Raw genomic sequence first — 20,494 nt, forward strand, 5'->3', positions numbered from 1 at the left:
AAACTTTCATAAGTGTAAGGTTTTCTAAGGCTTAAGGAGAAACTAGACAAAATATATTTTGTGTTTTAACTACTTTACTTTGAGGTGAAGCGATTGGTTGAAACTGGATGTAAGGAAAAGCTGCAAAATGTACTTGTGTACTACTTCAAAGCCTTTCTTCAGTCTTCCAGCTCAGAAATTCTCAAATATGTTCAGTGCAAAAAGCGAAGGATGCAAAAAAAAAACCCCTCCATTATTCAGGGCTTGAAAAGTAAGACAAAGGTGAAATTATTTGTCCAAATGTACAGAAAAGGCAGACACTGTTAGCATAAATGTTGATTTAAGAATTTTCAGTAGCACAGGGAAGCATAATATTTTGTTTTAAAGTACTAAAATGTTGTAAAAGAATGTTGAATTACACTTCTCTGTAACTGAAATATAACTTTTTTATTGAAAAGCTAATATTTAAAATCAGAAAAATTTGAATACTAATTGTTCCTAATTGTTCCCCTACTTCAGAAACCCATAAGGAGAAAAGGAGTCCTAAGGCCATATCTACACTGTTTCTGAGATATACAGAGATCAAATGGCTATCACAGTGTGAAAAATTTAAATAAATCCCAGAGGAGTACCAGATTGGAAAATTCAATGGTAATAAAATTTTACAGAATTCATTTACCCTCTACAGATAAACTTTTTCTAGACAGTTCCTTTAACACTGACAAATTGCAAACCTAAAGTCTTAGTTCAGTATACCCTTACAAAATGTAAACCTGGAATAAGTTTACTGCCTTTGATACACAACACAGGTCAATATTGACTGCATGACCTCCACCCCTCCGCAGTCTTTGATTTTTGTTAGTAGAATTTAGCAAAACTTGACTACGCTATACAGTCAAAATTATTTTATGGCAGCTGTGAATCATTAACATAACACAATCTTTTTCCAAATTCATGAGAAAATCCTTGCATTGTTTCATTTCAGAAGCAAATAAATATGAGAACGTATTTCTTCTACTATTGGATATTCCTAAAGACATAATAAATCTTATAATTTCATATAATGTAATGAAAATTAGATGACACAAGCATAGCCATGCATCTCAATAGGCAAAATAATTTCTAAAGATGTACGTTCTGCTTATAGAAAAGCATGAACAAATGCATTCATTCATCTCTCAGCCCTGTTGAAATCAGATTCACATAAGGACTGTTTGAAAAGGTCTAGCTTTTCCAAAATGTACCTCTGAAAATCCCGAAAGTAAGTAAATTAAATCATGGTACATTAAAAAAAAAAAAAAAAAAAAAAAAAAATCTAATTTTGAGGACAAAGTACTCTGTCCCCTGGATTCCGTGTTTACAGAATGTGGAGCAATATGTAAATTTAAAAAAAAAAATAAGTAAGAACTTCGACAGATTATTTCCCCTTCCATGTCATATATTAATTTCTTCTTTGGAAAGCTAGAAGATCTCTATATTGAAAAGTGTACATGAGAGAGAGAATTCATGTAGGTGTGACTCTCAAAAAACTTATCAATGTTGGTTCTTATCAATGTTCTTGCAATTCACACAAACCTTCCTTTTTGTCTTCTGCAGCAATCTTCACTTTTGTGTCTGTTATATCTTTGAAAGAGGCCAGAAAGAGTACTACATCTCCTTTTTCATTCTTTATAGGAACAATATCCAGTAGGCACCAGAATGAAGACCCTGCAAGGATAAAGAATGAATTTAATACAAACAGCTGTCTTTTAGCATAGAGGGGGGAAAAAAAGTGAACTACTAAATCTACAACTAACGTAATTCTAAAAAAAAAAAAAAAATCTTATTTAAGAGGTCAGTAGTCAGGGAATCACAGATGTTCAGCTCATGTAAATCTCTTTGCATCATTGCTTGAAGCTCAGTAATACTGCTTTCTCTAGAAGCAAGGCATTAATTTAAATGCAAAATTTATCTATCATTTAGGGGTCATTAATAGAGTTTAATGAAGCTGCTTACTCCTCTGAAACCATGCTTTCCTTTGAACTCTCAACTGATGTTGCTTATTTTACTGGAATAGCTTTCACTTTGTTAACTTGACATCTGAAGCTTCCATGTTTACTATAGAATCATTCTACCTTAATCATCTGACTTGATACTCATTAAAATCTCTTGGCAGAAGACCTGATAGTCAGAGCATCATTCCACTAATTCAAAGATATTTAAACTAATCAGACAACAGACTTAGAATAGAAATAGAATTAACTCCTTGCATCTTACAGATGGTGAGATTTATAATACCACACATCATCTGTAAAATTAATATTAGCTATCTTCCTTACTGTCGATAATGTTCACCTTGCTAAGACTTAAGTTAGACAACGCTGCATTTGGCAATATTTTTAATTCATGTCAACCTTTCTCTGCCCACACCTGCTACATAATTATACTGCTTAAAATAAATTGTTATTGTCACTGATTGTGTCACATGTCCTGTTTGCAAGGTATGTTGTTCAATTCCAATAACATGATTCATAAGTTTGCTATTAATGCAGGCCACTCAGAACTGAAGATAATGAATGCCTACGTGCTGGTAATGTGCTGGAAGTATAGAGGAGATCCCAGCAAACACCCAAGATCCCAGTCCCATCCATTCTGGCATAATTGAGCCCAGTGCCAGGCTTTTGTGTTATTCAGTTTTTGGGTATCAACATTAACTACCTCCACCTACCATCAGCCTACTAATTTTATTTATAAGATATGTAAGTACTGCTACAGCATTTCTTCTTTAGTTTTAAATTTCTTTTTTGGACATGTCTTTACACTTCCATAATATGTTCTTTCCCAATATACTATTTTTGGCATTCATTTACAAGCACAAGTCTACTTTCATTCATAAAAGTAAACAGGAATAGTTCCCTGGACCACTGCTGTCACAACTGACTACTGCCAAATGATCAGCTGAGCTTTAGAGGGGTCCTTAGGAGGAGCAAGCAGGTTAGTCACTTCCCACTCTATTCTCTCTCTTCTGAACTCTGCAGTCTTGAAAATGAACTGGACACACTAAGATCATAATTCAGCTTTCTAATTTAAATTTTCAACTGGAAGTTCCCTGGCTGCCTGTTGAAGGCTGTAGACAACCATGGGAGGAGAAACACCAGCTTTCCTTTTGAAAGGCCACCACAGCTGAAGGTCCAAAAGTATGCTACAAAGAAAATTCATCTTGTCCTCTCCATCCTGGTCAAACTTTCCAAGAGGCAGACAGGCAGCCTTGAGAGTAACATTACTAGTTCAGTCATCAGGTAATGCTTCCACTTAAGGTATTTAAAGAAGGGACAAGGAGAATTGGGAACAGGAGAAAAGAAGACTGGAGAAGGAGAGAAAAATCATGGGAAGAAGCAGACTAGCTTTATTTTTAAATATTCACAATATTCTCAATATTCTCAATTTGAGGTTGAAAACAGAGCAAGCAAAGAAGCCCTTTTAAAAGAAGGTAGAACTGATATCAGAAACATGATATTTCTACTGTTCCTTTTCCCATTTTAATTTTCTGTCTTTAATTCATTTTTATACAGATTTGACTCTTTTATCAAAACTTCTGGGAAAAACTGCTCAGTGCTCTTACTGTCAGAAATGTTAGAGAGCCATCACCCTATCAATCTGAAGCGATGCATTCAAAGAGAAGAAGCATTAAGCAATTTTATTTTCCTCCTTAAAAATAGAATCACAGATCTCTACAGAATATTATTATAACTCTTAAACCGGCTGAATTCTTTCTTGTAAAGTTACGTTCTGCCTGACTACATTCTAACAGTAGTTTCAGTTGGACAAGAAGTCTCTCTTAGCTCCTTCTTCTAAACAACACCAATAGCCACAATGTTCTTTTAAACTGATGTTGTAATCTCCTCCATAAGTAGAAGCATATCTTACTCTTCTGAATTGCTTCATGCCTTTTCTACACACACACACAAATTAGTCATTAAGGCTGCTCCTGGAATAAAGTTGTAGACATCAGCCATGTTCAAACAAACCTAACTCAGTTATGCTAAGAAGCACACATGGCAATATTATCTGAAATAATAGATTTGTAGGTTTAGGGAAGTTATTGTGACACAGTTCATCATTAGAAATAGAGACAAATCCATGTAATGTTTCATGTTTTAATGCGTTTCCTCTTTTGTATAAACAAAGTGCATTTGAATTCTTTGCAGGTCAACACTGGTTACTGAAATTGTTCCACATCCTGTCATCATTTCATGTCATTTGCTGTTTCTCTTCAATCATATTTTCTCTCATTATCTATCTTTATTCTCCTCTTCATCCTCTGTAAATATGTCTGAAAATATTTTGACTAAGCAAAGAAAATATAGATAAAAAATGGTATGCATCACTAAAGAAAACACATAGCCAATACATGCACAGGCTACTTCTCTCCTGAAGAGTTCCAGGCTAGCGCCCTGCATGGTGGAGCTATTGGTTTTGGCATTACTTCTACACTCAGTCTTCGGAAGTCCTAAGTTGAGCTTGTTGGTTTGGTTTTTTTGTTTTTCTGTCTTTACTCTGAAAGGAGCAAATGAATATGAAGTACTCTTCAGGACTAGAGGAGACGATCCAGTTTAATCAGGACTAGGTCAATATGTGCTTGCACTCTGTCAAGAACAGAAGTGTACTATCTTTTGCTGTTGAGGAGCATTCTTGGAAATATATACTGATCCAATGCAATCTGTTACATAGCTTTTACTGAAAGCCAGCATCATAAAATTCTATAAGCCAAAAGAAGAACTTTCTACTCATCAAAAAAAGTAGTGCCTTCTTTTGTTACAGTTCTTTTGAGTGCACTCATCTGTGAGACAGAAATTCCTTCCCTGCTTCAGATGGTGCATACAAAGGTCTTCTGTATTGTCAAGAGTCATCTATCAAAGAAATTTCTTTTGGGGGTTTATTTATATACAGACTGTCTTTATTGCTCCAAGCCACGACTCTTGCAGAAAGTATAATCTTTCTCTTGCATTATGAACTGAAGGTTCAAAATATATTTTAATATCCTCAAGGCTTATGTAAGCACATGTCTGGAAAGGAGAAAAGAGACCAAATGAAGCATAATCTTATCACAAAGCGATTTGGTTATAGTCCACCTATTATATATACATAAAAAAAAGAGAGTGCTTTATGGTCACTCTCTCAATCACCCTATCTACCTTTCCTCGCTCCGACAGCTAGAAGTCTGTCCTCAGACTGAAATCAAAACAAAGGTCAACAGACCAAGGAGAGATTTTATACAAAAGGGAGATTTTATACAAAACCCTGCCATCAGAATGTCAATAGCCTTCAGAGGCAAGCATTTCTTTCACCAGAAAATAAGGCCTGCTTAAACCAAAGAACAGATTCAGACCATTAGCCCTATCGAGGAGCTATGTGTACTCAATGTACAATAATACTCACTCAATCTTTAGTCATGCCCGCCCTAGAAAATGCTCGATGAAATACTCAGAATGGAAATCTTTGGTGCATATTTAAGGTATTGCAGAGGTATCATAATATAGAAATGGGATAGGATTATTGACAACCAGCTTATTTAATTGTTTAATAAAATAATTAAATTCTGCATCCATCTCCTCAAAATTTTGATTGAGCTTTTCTGCAGTAAGTATCTTCTTAGCCACACATATTCCTATGAGTTATTTAGAACCAGTGATACTGACACAAAGCTATGTTCTCCTTTTGCTCTAGACAGCCTGGGAGTAGTTTTGTCCAGGCAGACAAGCTTAAGTTTTCCTTTTTTTGCCATGTGTCAATAGTCAGTGGTTATATCCGCTTCCAAAGCTTCACTTCCTCAAGACTTTGCTTGCCACACCACCTGCCAGCTTGTATTGCCCCTTCCATCACTCAATGAGCAAATTCCTGTCATTCATCTCCACCCCTCTGTGGTGAGAGGAAGAGGGATTAAGATGCAGAGCTCTTTCACAAAGCTCTGCATCTGCACATAACATACAAGACTAACCAAATGAAATATTTCACAGTCTAAGAAACCAAGTACCTGAAGAAAAACTAGAAAGTGTAAATGTTTTGCATATTAGATATACAAGTCTTGTGCAACAAAACAATCACTCTTCAAGTAATAATTATCATGATATATATATATGCATAAGAGGCCAGAATTAGACTGCACAAGTCATAAATCTGGTGCATTTCTTTACATTTCAGTACTTGACTTAATAAACTAAATGTTCTTTTAAGCAGATGCAAATGAAGTCTTTAAAAAATATGAAAACACACCACACTATTTCCAGGGATTTCTTGTGTAAAAGACAAAGATAAAAATATTTTCATATAGATAACTGTAATAACTTGTCAATAAGGTTGATGCTAAATCTTGAGCATTACAACACAGTCTAATTTATGGAGTTACTAATTGTTAGCAAAATAAACCTGCTGCTGGATACATGATATTGCCAGAGAAGTTTTAGCCTGATTATTTCCACTTTTCCACTGCAGAAAGTGTGGATTCCAAGACTGACAGATCAGGATGCCAAAGATTTTGCCTGGGGAAACCAAACTGGCTCTTTCATTAGCTTATCCAAAGATTCCCCGTGTCACTGATAACATCTGGTTTTGAATATTCTGTGGTTTTGACAAGGTGTCAACATTTTGTTGAGGAGAGCAAAGTGCAAAGAAGAAAACAATGCTTTAAAAAAAATGCAACAGAACTAAAAAGAAAGACGATGGAGCTGGAAGAAAAAGTACAGCTATAATTAGAGTACTTTCTCTCTTGTAAATATCACATCTTTGACAATGATCAATTAACACAGCTAATGCAAGGTTGTACTAGTTTAAGCAAATAAGCACCTAATTCTTCTCTATCATCTCTGCAGAAATCACATGTATGTATTAAAAAAAAAAAAAATCTATCCATTTTTTCCTTGAATTCTGCTACGGTAGGTGACAGCCTGTGTGCTACATCCTAGTGACAGCCTTTGGTCTGATGATATTGCAAGAAAACTAACAAGAACACATATGGGCTATCAGGTAACTGACTTATATGGTCACTGATGGTTGTGCTAACACTTTCACAGGAGTAGTAAAGAAGGCTCAAGAACTTGTTTACCCAGGTTCTGTATGGCCAACAGATCATGCTTGTATCCTGCAAGTAACTCTCCCTAAAAGTTTTAACAGTCAATGTGAATCCATTCCAAAACGTCTTAAACCAGCATACAGTGGTATCCCAAGAACTTGGTAGAGGAAAGGTGATAGGTAAAATACCTTAATAACAAAGTAAAAATTGCATTTCAGTATGAATAAGTAGGTAAGTGTTAATCCTGTGAAGCTGATTTAGAAACCTCCATTAAAAATATCCCTGCATCCCTCTGTATAGGCTATGGAGTACCACATGAAATTATTCAAATCTATCACATCTCATCAGAGAATGTGCAAATCCCCCCTCCATGTGTTTTTTCCACCCCCTTTTCCATACCCCTATGCTCTGCTCCCTCTACTGCCAGTTAACTCAGTGACTCATATATCATGTTGCCCACCATGTCTAACTTTTTCTGCCATCACTTCCATGACAGAGAAAGGGGGAGAGGGAAAGGATGTTCTAAGAGGAGACACTTTTCAGTACAGCAATCTCCTATCCTTATCTCTCTTGCAAACTGCCAATGTTAAGCAGAGAGAGGCTTAACTCACCACCTCAAAGTCTCCATTTATTACTACGTGGACACAGACTGCCTCTGTTATGGCAGCTCCTAGTTTGAGTGTGTGACTTTTCCAACCTTAGTGTTCTTTACATTTTTTTGTATGCAACAACTAGTACAGTCTGCAGTGCACATTTTATGCAAACTACTTTATGAGCTCCAGCACATCTACATTTCAGCTTTGTTTACTCAGCTTTCCTGTCTCTCCTTTTATAACTCCACTATCTTTCCTACTTAATGAAACTCCATTTCAAAATCCTCTAGTTACATTTGAGTTTTCATTGAGCAAAAGCGGAGAAGCTAAGCAGTGTCTGTTAAAGCCATGTGATATTCATTATCCTTATGTGTACTACTTACTTTTTGTCTGCTCTAATTTCCTTTTCCTATCTCCATCCAGATTAGAAAAGAAAACTGCCTTTAAGGAGATAAATACTTCTCTGATGTAATACATTTACCAGGTTACATTTATAACAATTAGCAAAATACACAGGATTATCTAAAAGCTCAATTAAGTCAATGAAATGCATTCTGCTTAAATGCAAAAAGCTTCAGGGCAGATTCATAAATATTGTCAGTCTGCAACTTACTTTTCCTCCACCTCCAATGATCATTACTTTGTCATGATCATAATAGTACAAGGTATTCAGCATTTGTCAGGTAACTCCTGGGAAAGTACTAATTGAGACAGTCTATTTAGATAAATAAATATCCAATATTTATAGTTAAAGTGGAAAAAAACCCAACAAAAAACCAAAACAAAACACTGTTTCTTCAGTATCTTTGTATGGACTGTTTCAGAAATAGTCAGACTCAATCCTTCCTGAGCAGTCTAGTCTTTATTTTCTTCAGTTGAATTCTGCTTTTTTCTTTGCTTTGAGTTGAGCAATCCCAAAATGAGCAAATTTTGCTTTTCCTTGTTTATGGTATTTTTGAAATCTATTGTTGGAACTGTATTTACAAACTACGGTTCTTACTCCTTTTGGATTTTCAGGGCTCCTAATCCAACATGTAGATGTAATCACAGCAGCAAATATGATTTCTCAGTCTACTGAGGGATGTACTTTTGTTCCTTAGAAAAAAAAGCAAGAAATTTTCTTAAGCCAGGATGATCTCTCACATACATGTATGTATGTATGGGTGCCTATATATTTACATATATACACATATATATGAAAAAACATGTATTTATACACACATTTTTTCATTTCTCTCAGTTTCTCCCTATAAGCTACCTAATCTTTTTGAAATTGTGTCTGATATTTTGACACCAGGAGGAGGTGTAGCCCACATTCATCTGAACACAACCATGTTTTCAAATGATGTTATTGTGCTTTTAAGCTCATTATTTTATTCTCTTAAAAAGAAGCTTCAAAGATGACACAAAATTTCCTGTAAGCAAAAGCACACCATACCAAAACAGACCACTACACTTATAAAAAAAAAAAAAAAAAAATTTCCACTTTTTCAGTTTCAACAATATAACCAAAAATATCTTTGTGCAAGATATTTTCATGACCCTGATTCTGGTGTCTCTGGCAGTGGCAACCTGTAGAAACAGAAGGTCTGGAGTCTGCAGCATGGGAGGTCTCCCTACACTGAGAGAGGTGCCGGTCACAGCCTCATGATTATTCATAAAGCTTTCAACAGATGGAGAAAGAAGGGATTCTGCTGATTAGTTGTCCACTTACATTGCAAATCTCCATTTTGGAAACTGATCATTTATTTTCCATTGCTTTTTCCACAAGGTTAGGTCAGAGATGCTTTTTGCTCAACATGAATATCAGTGCCTCTATAGTTCCTGTCTATTATTTTAGTTTTCTCTGTTAATATTAATCAGAAGTTTTAAGCAAGTTTGAGGATTTTCTGTTGAGCCTGTGATTCAAGAACTTTAACCTGCACTTGACATGCTGCCCACTGGCACCTTTCTAAAAAGAAGGGGCTAAAGCTGGGACCTGAGAATGGGTTGAGTCGTGGATCTGGACTGATATCTCCATCCTGTCAGGTTTATGTTTTTTGTACAGAAGGGTTTTGAAACACACACTGAGGAATTACGTAACGCTGTAGAGAGGATTAATCTTCCCAGTTCACCACTTGAATCCATGCAAGCACATGCTGCAAACAGACTCTGAGCCTGCCCACTGAAAAGAATTATAGTAACCCTGCCAGTTAGAAAGTAGTAGGTTTTAACCTTTTAATTGCTTAACTGCTCTATAAAATCAGACTGCTTTTGTAATTCCCTAGCCAAATCAGTGAGAGGGTTCAGTAGACAGGGCTAACATGAGCCTCCTGCTGGTCTTCCAAAAAACTATGGAGCTAATTCAAGAACTTATTTCAGTTGTCAGCACGGGAGGTTGAAATTAGTCTGCACCATGATCCAGTACGTGGATTTGGGGATCATGAACAAAATAAGGAAATGTTAGTAACAGGGAGGCAGGTAGTCATCAGGGGAAATGGTACTTTGTTCTTTCTTTAACCAAAGAACAGCATAACTCATGGTGAAGCATGGGGATACAAGTCAGCTTTTAGCTAAAGCCAGATTTAAAACTCATAAAAAAGGTAGACAATCAGCAGCCTCAGTGTGGCCATAAAATTGTGAGAAAATTTGAAGAGAAGGGTGACTGGTCTGACGTACTACAAACATCTCACTGCAAAATAAATACCTGCATCTCTTCCTAAAAGTGGTGTGTAAAAAGTAGCATAACGAAAGATATCTTAGAAAAATTAAAAAGTGCATACAGCATTACTAACAGCCATTCATATTAAGTGCAGCTGGAAGCCCAGGGTGCCTGTGTGGAAACACTAATCTGTAAGCATCTGTAAGCAATACCCATCACTTTGTAACAATGCAGTAAGCAGCAGGAAACTCTCATACAGATTTATTTACTTGTCAATGTGCTTCTAAGAGAACAAATCTTTTCTCAGTGAATTATGCTTTTAATAAATTGTGTTGCTATTGAAAGAAGCTATTAGCCAATGTCACCACGAGTGCCATCAGAACAAAGTATCAGTGCTGTCAGTTAGTAAGCAGCAGTCTTGTTGAAGTCTCATTAAATTACAGCAAAAGACCTCAGATGTTTTAGATCACATTGCACACAGGGGATTTTACTGCAGTGTGTGTTTTTTTTTTTTTTTCTTCTAACTGAAGTTCATCCCCTTGTTTTGTCTCCTCGCAGGCTTTGTCTAACTGCTTGACCTGCACTCTGCGGAATTTAAGCCAGGGTGCTCTGGAGGAGCAGAAATCTGCCCCGTCTTCCTCTTCCACTGCAGAAGCTGGGATTGTCTCTAAAACGTCTACACACTTCAAGGCCACACATTATGTTTCGTCAGAGGCCATGGGTCAATCAAATGAAGTGTTCAGAGAGAAAAGGAGCCAAAAAAATTCCCTCTTCTGTGAAACAGAGGAAAATAAGGACATGTCTTCTGTCTACATCCACAACTATACTGCTTTACAAGAAAAAGACCTCCTCAAGATCAGTGAAACTTCCTAATGCCTACTGAACTATATGGAAGGGGGGAAGGACAAAAAGAAGGGGGGAAGAAGGGGGGAAGGAGGGGGGAAGGAGGGGGGAAGGAGGGGGGAAGGAGGGGGGAAGGAGGGGGGAAGGAGGGGGGAAGAGGATGCTTTTATAGAGATACAAATTATTGTTTATGGCTCATGTAATTGCAGTTAGATATTACCATCAGATTGCTTTTTCAGTGTTGCTTTCTCTTTTTATTCCCCTCCTCCTGTATTTTGTACTATAATTTAGATAATGTGAGCAAACAAACCACAAAAGCTTTTTAGCTTTCTTATTTTTAGGCTATGTTTTTAAGGCAGAGCAGCAGTGAGGTCATGTTGCTATGAACTATCCTGCCAAGCGACATGTCAAGGGACTTCCTCTACATTAGTAACTAGACGTCACTAGAAAATTGATGTCTCCATATGGGATTTTTTTTTCCAATTACAAAATTCTAATAAATGCTTCTTCTCTAACTGCTAGGCTTAACATTTCCCAAAGACATGGTGGATTTCAGGAAATTGTTAAAGCAGGGCGTCAGTTCATATTAAAAATGTAGCATACAACTCCAATGTTTCAAAATGCTACAGGACATTTTCGGACAACCATTAAATAAACTTCTTCCTGGAAAAAAGGGATACTATTTCTGCAAGGAGCAAAATACTTTTTTTTAGAAAGAAAAGCTTTAAGAAAACCTAACTTTCTTTCATTTTAAAGGAAATTAATTTTCCTTAAATTTCTTTATAATTAATTAAGTCTTCTATATTTTTAAATAACATTAAACTCATCATCTAAAAAAACCTTACTTTGTTTGCACAACGCAAGTCACTCGTTAACTGCAAATAATGTAATGGAGCCTTTGTTATCCTGTAGCCACATTATTCAACTGTAACCATGGCAGAGGCTATAGATGATGTCTCATGGCTTGAGGCTTATTTCATTTGCCTGTGGCTGTCATTGCTGCGCATGTGAGAACACTGTTACACCTAGACTTCAAATGGCCTTTTGTCTGATGGTATCCAGTCACTCAGTAAGAGGCTCTGACTTTCACCTTTTCTCCACTCATATTCCACTCATCTGAAATAATACCTTAGTCCTGACCTTCCAGATAACAATACAGAGTTATTAAAACACATATTCTCCTACACTGATGAGAAGAGCCAAAATAGCTTGATTTGATCATACTGACTCTTAAAATTAAAAAATTAAGAAAATAACTACATCATGCCTTCCTGACCTTACAAGTTACTTACCAAATCTTTAGGGGCCAAAAACTACAAGGCACACGCCTAAGACATACCTCAGAAAGCGTTTAAATCAGTTTACATGTAGAAGGTGACAAAGCGTCCCTTCAGACCCTGTGGTCTACCACAGATGAAGCAAACTCTGCTTGCAGCCAAGTCCTAAGGCAACTTATAATGGTGGTCCCAGCAACACCCAGTCACTCCAGTCCTCTTACAGCAGGGATTTTTAATTGCCCACAAAAGCCTGTGCAAACAGCCTTGTTGCTGGGGTGCACAGTTACAACAGACACCACAGCGAAGCCTCTCAAACATCTGTAAGTCAGTAGTGGCCATTGCTGATTACATAGTGTTTCACACAAGTTACACATACGCAGAAAGCGGCCAATTTTCTTTCAATGAAGGAAGGCTGTAGGACTACTGCAGGTCTTAAGAGGGTGTGTGTAAGAACAGACCTCTCTTTAAATACAACAAACTGATTTTTGAGACATAGGAAATGAGTCTGATGGGGTCATAAGGCAACCAAGGTATGACCTTCTCAGCAGCTGAAGATGGAGAGCTTAGACTGGACTAAGTCAATGATTATAGGGCTTATTGTACCATCCTCTTAGGCTGTAACAGAAAAGGAAAAAAATTCATGCTGCTGCTTATTTGTACTTCAGTTTGGGGGATTGTGAAGACCTCATTTAACTACATGACCTTACTATTGATAAATTTCTGCAGTGGTCTGGCAGGGAGGAAAAGAAGGGTTTGTCTAAATGTAGTTCCTTATCATAGTGTCCATCTGCTTTTAGATTACTCTAAAAAACAGATCCAGGGAGTGAGTTCTTTTCTCACAACTCACTTGAATTCAAAAAGGTTACTTTGCATTTTCATTATCATAATTGACAACTTAATTTGTTGCAGATGTTTTGAAGAAAGTGTAGAAATAGTAAGAGAAAAAAAAAATTTAAAAAATCAGCTCCCAAGCTACATAATTTTAAAACTTTCTGAAGAAGGCAACAATCATCAAATTCCTTGTCTTTTAATAGTTCCCTTTTCTGTTTGTCTTTAAAAAAACAGTATAGCTCTGATGAATAAAAAGTTAGAAACTGACTGAGGAACCAAAATAAATACTGAAACTATGATGAAAACTGTATTTTGAGTGGGACTTTCAAAAAACATCTCTGAAGCTGCTGTTGCTGCTGCCACCGTTCTAATACTTCTTTGTGCTAACATGGCAGAAAATATCCTGGATGAGAAGGTACAGACAGTTTATCCTATTCTAAGGATTCGTTAAAATGCCAAAAAGAGAAGACACATAGAGCAGAGTTCCTATCCACTTCTAGTCATTCCAGGAGGATTGTTTGCTAGTTTGGTCAGAGTACAACTGCTGAAGATCATCCTTCTGTTAAGATCCAAACCCAAATGACAAAGACAATGAAATCTTGCATTTCATCCCACAGACAGGTAATCCATCTTACTCACCTCCCTACCCAACTCCTTGTACACCACTCTTACTTGCTGCAGTGTCAGCTCGGAGCAGTCTGGAACTTCCATGAAATTGCACGTGAGTTGCTGGAGTTGCTTTAGTTGTAACAATCATTCCTCTAACTAACAATTACTGAGCAGAAGTGCTATGTGAATTCTTAAATGATGGTTAAGTAACTGTGAAAGGCCCCATATTCAAGCTTACTAAATTCAGATCAAAACTAGTAACAGCTTTAAGTCCCAGGCTTGAATCACTGCTTGTTTAGAACGAACAATCTAATTTAATGATAAAAACTAAATCAGTTTTAAACTGAGTTTAAATCAAATTCAAAGTATCAAAAAATGTGGCAATTAAGAAATCAACCCATATTCAGTTTTGGAAGCTTGAATTTCTTTCCTAAAAGTTGAGACACACATAGGAGAAAAAAAAAAAAAAAAAAGATTAATTACAAATTTCTAGCTTCTACATTTTAGATGAAATCCAGAAGCAGCAGCCAAGAATAAGTTATTGTGTTTGTACATCCATTTCCCTCATAGTAATTTCTTATCATAATGTTGTACTCATTACTAAGGTTTTAAGAAGTATGCTGAGGGATGTTTCTGTCTATTCTGTGAGCTCACAATTATACCTGAAGCTGAACTTCTGCCCCTGAAAGCATTCATTTGGTCTTGTAGCTAGGCCTACAGAGCAAGGCTATACCTCTGAACAGTGGAATAAAGCCAGATACCTAGTTTCACTCTGACACCCTAAAGTCCTAACGGGACACTGAAATGTAACCCTATGACAACTAGACATTGCTAGTTACTTGTCTCCCACTGACCTATGTTCCTGGCATTACACCGGGCACTGGCCCAACGGACAATTATTTTCAATATCGGGTAAGCCTGAACGCATCCATACAGTCATTTTGGGGTCATTATTTGCACAGTTCTTATGCCTTAAAAAATATTTTAAAACATTTTTCTGCAACAAAGACATCTTTTTTCTTTTTTTCTGTCAATGTTCAATAAGCCTAACTGCTTCAGAAGTTCAATTATTCTTCTGGAAAGAAAAACCAAACCCAAAATATTTAGCTAGAATGGATGATTTACCAAATTTGGTGTCTGCACTTTTCAGCTCTGTTGAAAAAACAAGATTTAAGATAAGTTTTCCTTTTATTCAAGAAAAGTCTCATGTTATTTTAATACCTATTCATTTCTCTTTCCCAGTAGTACAGAAATACATGAAAATGAAAAATATAATGGGCAGTCTGGGAAATATATTCATACTCAGAAAATGTCTTGGAATAGCTTCCAGTCAAATTATACACAAGGATTCAAGTAGGATGGATTGTGGGAATTCTATTATCCTAAGTAATTTCTCTTTACCTGTTTATCTGTGGTTCAGCTACTTCACTGATAAGCAAATTGACCTGCAATCTCTTTCTGCCTGCATTAATCATACCTATTATAGGTTTGAAGCACCCCTTCATAGTGCAAAGGAATCACAATTTATCATTCAGGACTAAGACAGTGAAATGAATATGTTAGCTTTACTTCTTTCATTTACATACATTGAAATGTCTTCTCACTGTGCCCACTCATCACTATACAATACTGGAGAAAAGCAGCTCTTATCCTTCCAGATTAAGATCGTTTTTTCCCCCTTATTCAGGCATGATTTACAAATTTGAAACTACTTTCTTTCAATAACCTTCCTGAAACGTGAGTTCAAGGAACTATGGAAGTATCTTCCAAATGCTAAAAGCCAACAGCAATAAACAACAAACACACCACCCCCCCCCCCCAAACCTCCCCAAAAAGACCAGAGAAGGAAGCATTTAGCAACATCTTCAGAATAACTTCAAAATTTCATACTGTGAAAAATAGCAGTCACGAACACAAGCCAACTAAGCAACACTTCTCTTTTACGTATAACATAGGGAAAGTGAAGCTGCCTTCTCCTGACACTCTAAATCACTGTCTATCATCTTGTCAATATATAGTTTTATTCTTTGAAAATAACCTTTAAAAGTTTTTAATATAATAGTAGTAATATTTGAGGAGAAAATGTTTCATTAGTAAAGACATAAGAAGGATCTATGAGGAAAACACGTGGCCTAAACATATACCTAGAAATTCTAGCCATCTAATAAAACAGAAAGTGATACTCAACAGGCACCCATGGATCCATTAAGACCATGGATCATTAAGCACATGTGAAGGCTCCTATAACACTGGGGTGGTTGAATGATGGCGGTAGAAACGCTTACAGAATAGGTACACTGAAGGAGCCTGATAGAAATGAAACAAGCTGATAAGTGTGCATCATGGGGTGCTTTCTTCCATGGCTCACTCATCTTGACTACAAAATTGTCCTTGTAAATGCCCTACCATAGGAGTGAAAGCTTTGCATATATTATATGCATTAACACTAGATTTCATTCTTTGGGACTAACAAAACAGGAAACAAAAACTTACCGTTCTTCTTATAGAACATGATTTCTCCTTTGAATTCTACCTTTTCCTCCAGTGATTTCTCAATTTGAAGAATCATCTGCTCATTTGTTTCAGCACCAAGTAAAAATTTACAGCTGCAGCTCTTCTGCATGACTTCAGTTCGTGCAAATCCAGCAAGCTCACAGAAGCCATCTGAGCAGTAAACAATAGGGAATCCCTTAGCCACCTGAGCATTTGCAAGAATGAAGTTACTATCTGTAGAAGAACACAAAAGTAAAACATGAATTACAGTCTGAATTTTACATCATTTGACATAATACTTCCTTTAACTTCACAGGAAGGCACAACTGGACATACATGTAAAAACAAAGTCCCTACTGCCTGCAAACAAGGATGCAACTCCTGTTTTGAGGCCATTACTCTAAAATGAAATCAAGTCTAACAGTCCACAGAGCACCTTCATATGATGGTTCCTCATGGCTAAGTACAGCTTGCCTCATTGCATCCTCAAGCAATAATTTAGGATAACTGCGTCCGAGATGGATGTTAGCACATTAAAATGACCACTTAACCAAAGGCTGGCGACAAACATGGAGGCTTTGGAGAAATTTCAAAGGTGCTGTGTCATGATGCCACTCAGATACTCTGCAGTCTGAACAGACACAGCTATACCTTAAAAAAAAGCTAAGCTCTCTATGCTTTCAGTAATCTGAAGTTTACCTTTATCAACACTCAAACCAATTTCTTTTATATAATTTTGCAATCCTTAAAAGTAGATTTGAGGGGCATTCTGGGGCTACATAGAGTTGTTTGTCCTTTGTTTTCTCTCTCTCTTTTTTTTTTTTTTTGTGAGGGAAAAAGATTTAATCCAAAAGCACTGTCAGCTGTCTTCCAGAGCCCCATCATACTTCTCCCATGTGAAACAGGTACATCAAAGATCCACCATCCTGTTACACCTTAATGCACTTTATAAATTTTCAGTGTGCGTAAGATGCAACTATCACGTATGATAAATTCAAGAATAGTATATTGACATGGACATCAATCAACAAAAAACAATGTTCTAATTTGAGTTCAAATCTTTGACAAATCTTTCACTTCTCTTTTCATTCTTTCTCATTTCCATCCCTTGTTGAAGTGCCTTTGAAGATTTTGTGCCTTAGACCCTCAACTTCAGCTTACGTCAACAGCTCTAGCACTTTACAGTCTTTTTAAATTAGCATGGAGACCCTTTCCAGATGATATATGAAGTTCTCATACAGTTTGTTGCCTGTATTTCCTTATCTTGAAGTGAAAAAAAAAAACTTTTATGGGAAGAATCTGTCTACATTTCACATCGAGGGAGGAAAGACTATTTTTTGCCTGTTGCTTATTATGGAATGTTTACTTTACAGCTTGCTGGCAGGAGCTTAGGAACAGTCTAGTCCCAAGACAGATACTTCTAATTTTTCAGAATTATGCGCATGTGGATTCTTGTGTATGTATTAAGGGAAAATACTATTAACTAACCCAGAATCCCTTGATAAATATTCATAAATTTAAAGAGAAAAATGAACTATTTTAATGGAAAACTCAGGTTGATATGCCTAATCCCCATACAGGGATATATTATTCATGAATGGGGAAGGGAGGGACAGAATTCATAAACTAAAATAGAGGAAAAATAGGTCCGTTTCAGCCTTAGCTGTCACGAGAGTTCTATATCCATGAAATTCTAACAGCTTCAGCTACATTACTCTTTATTTACCCAAGGGATAAAATACTATGGCTGATACTGCTAAGATTTCAGTATTTTAAAGACAATGCTGAAGTTTATTAAATGATCAGTTGGATCTTAAGACTTTGCTTCAGTTACTCACCTTTTGTTTAAATCTAATTAAAGTCTTCCAATAAATGACTGCTATATTAAAACAGACTTTTCTCATTTATGAAATAATGTAATTTAAAAATGCATTCTGATTCAGTGCAGTGCTTGACTTAGCCTGTCACTTTTGTTTGCCTAACTAGGGAATAAGTATCATTACCATTCATGCACTGACATGCTGCTCCCCCCATCAACACAAAACTAAATCCCCACACTGCCAAGAGAATTAAAGTCATATGCTTGGACTGCAGTTTAATGACGGCATTACAGTGTAGGACCTGCAGACTGTACGTCTCAAATGCATCGGTAGCTTTCAAATTAATTTACTCCTGGGTTTCTTATTGTTTAAGATATAATTATATGATGCAAAGACTTTCTTTTTTTTAAATGCTAATTGTTGTAAATTGCATGAAGCAGAATATGGAGTACCGAAAGGACAGAAAGGGTAGGAAGGAGTGCAGGAGTATTTGAATATCATTATGAACAGGAATACACTGGAGCTTACCAAGCATATCATGATTTTATGAAAAATTTAAGATGGCCAAACTCTGCTGTCATTTACATCAAAATAAACCCAGAATACTTTCACTTACTTTAACATTCATAGCAGAAAAGAGTTTACTTCAAAAAGCCCAATCCAGTGCCAGCTAGAATAAGAGGCAATCTTTCTGTTAACATCAGCGGATGTCTGATAAGGCTTGTAAGCCTAATTTTGCTGTACTTTTTGAGTACAACGGTAAAGCATCGGCTTCAGGAAAATACAATCAGAATTATATTTTCTGTTTTTCTTGAGGTTGAAGCTCAAATCTAATGATGAAAGATGCACTTGTAATCCCAAACTAGTAGACTAAGTGAAATATTTTAATAATTTATTGGAAAAATTCCTTCTGATATTAAGGATCAAGCAACATAATTTTGTCCAATCTGTGTTTCATTAAATTCTTCAGTAGTATTTATTAAGTTATAACTAACATTTACCTATTACACAAAGCAAACTTTTTCTTCAAACATATCTCAAAATATTTGGGTTCAAAGTTTTTTTACTTCTGTAATGTATTTTCATAGCTTGGAATCTTTAATATTACTTGCTATTCCTAGTGCACATAAAGAACCATAAAATATTTCAAAAAAACAAGAATTGAGGGTGAAATTTATATCATTTAGGCTTCAGTGTGACACAAATAACAAACCCATCATTTAATTCTATGATCTTCAGTGATAGCTAGCTAGATCTTAAAATCCAGAGTAGGAAGAATGACATTTTATTTAGAATAATTTATTAGAAATCTATGGACTGGAAGACAGCACTTTTGCTTGTCTTTGAACTTACAGTAGGAAAGTTGCAATGAGTAATACAGACCTATTGGTCTGTATATTTTGGTATACGTTTATGTGTAGATTACGACACTTCCATAATAATAAAGACAACTTTGAATTCCATATTGTTCTTTCAGTACATCAGTATGAATATTGTTATTTTATTCAGATTTGTTGGACTGATCAGGAGATAGTACTAGATTACTGTTAAGATTTTTTTTTTTTTTTTTTTTTTAGACAAGAAAATACATCTAAGCTAAATTCAAGATCTATTGAGAACGATGCAACCTTGAGCATTTTGGACTGTTTACAAGTACAGGGTATATGCAACAACAGAATAAAACTTCTGCAAACCTGCATGTAACCTGAAAGAACAGATTTTTGACAAAACCATGAGTAGCACTCTTCAGTTCAGAAATTGTTAAGTGCTGTAAGTCTGTGCAAAATAAATAAAAATATTCAGATTGTGTATTTGTATATTAGCTTTGTATAAAAATACTCAGTTGTATGTTCAAGCCTGCATGTGATGTGTGAAGGATGATTTAAAAGCGCTTCTGTTAAAGATAGGATAAGAAGCCTAGACACAAAAATATCCAACAACATTCACTAAATTTGCCTTTAGCAGCAAGTCAGAAGAGGTAGATGAGTATGACAGAAGTATTCCGTAACTATTCAGCACAATTTAAAAGCGGAATTGTTTCAACTATGCTTCTTTTCCTTTATGTTCATTTCCTATGAAGATCAAATGACTTTTTCCCATGAAAGTTCGAAGGAAGACTATTAGGAGCTTGCATGCCTGCATTTGCTTTGGAAACAGGACATATTGAAGTGGATAGGACGTTGATCAACAGAAGACTTGCATCATTTCCAGAAACCTCTGCCAGACACATAGCATAAACTCAAAGACAAGTAAACAAGCTAAACCAGAACCATGCTAACTACATCTTCAATCACAGGCTTACAGAACGTTGCCCTGTTTAAATGACCTGATATCCCAAAATTATAACCTAAGAAACAGAA

General features: G+C 36.1%; 1 protein-coding gene across 1 annotated transcript in view; it reads right to left on the reverse strand.

Moving 5' to 3' along the window:
- Positions 1-20,494, reverse strand: part of KCNH8 (potassium voltage-gated channel subfamily H member 8) — a gene marked incomplete at both ends in the record, with an annotated part of 195,412 nt that overhangs the window by 114,111 nt on the left and 60,807 nt on the right. Inside the window, 2 exons of the mRNA XM_082315341.1 lie at positions 1,555-1,686; positions 16,315-16,548. Coding sequence (XP_082171467.1) covers positions 1,555-1,686; positions 16,315-16,548 — 366 coding nt within the window. The remainder of the gene's footprint in view (positions 1-1,554; positions 1,687-16,314; positions 16,549-20,494) is intronic.

This window comes from Platalea leucorodia, assembly GCF_965183815.1.
Source record: "Platalea leucorodia genome assembly, chromosome: 1".
Classification (NCBI taxonomy): domain Eukaryota; kingdom Metazoa; phylum Chordata; class Aves; order Pelecaniformes; family Threskiornithidae; genus Platalea; species Platalea leucorodia.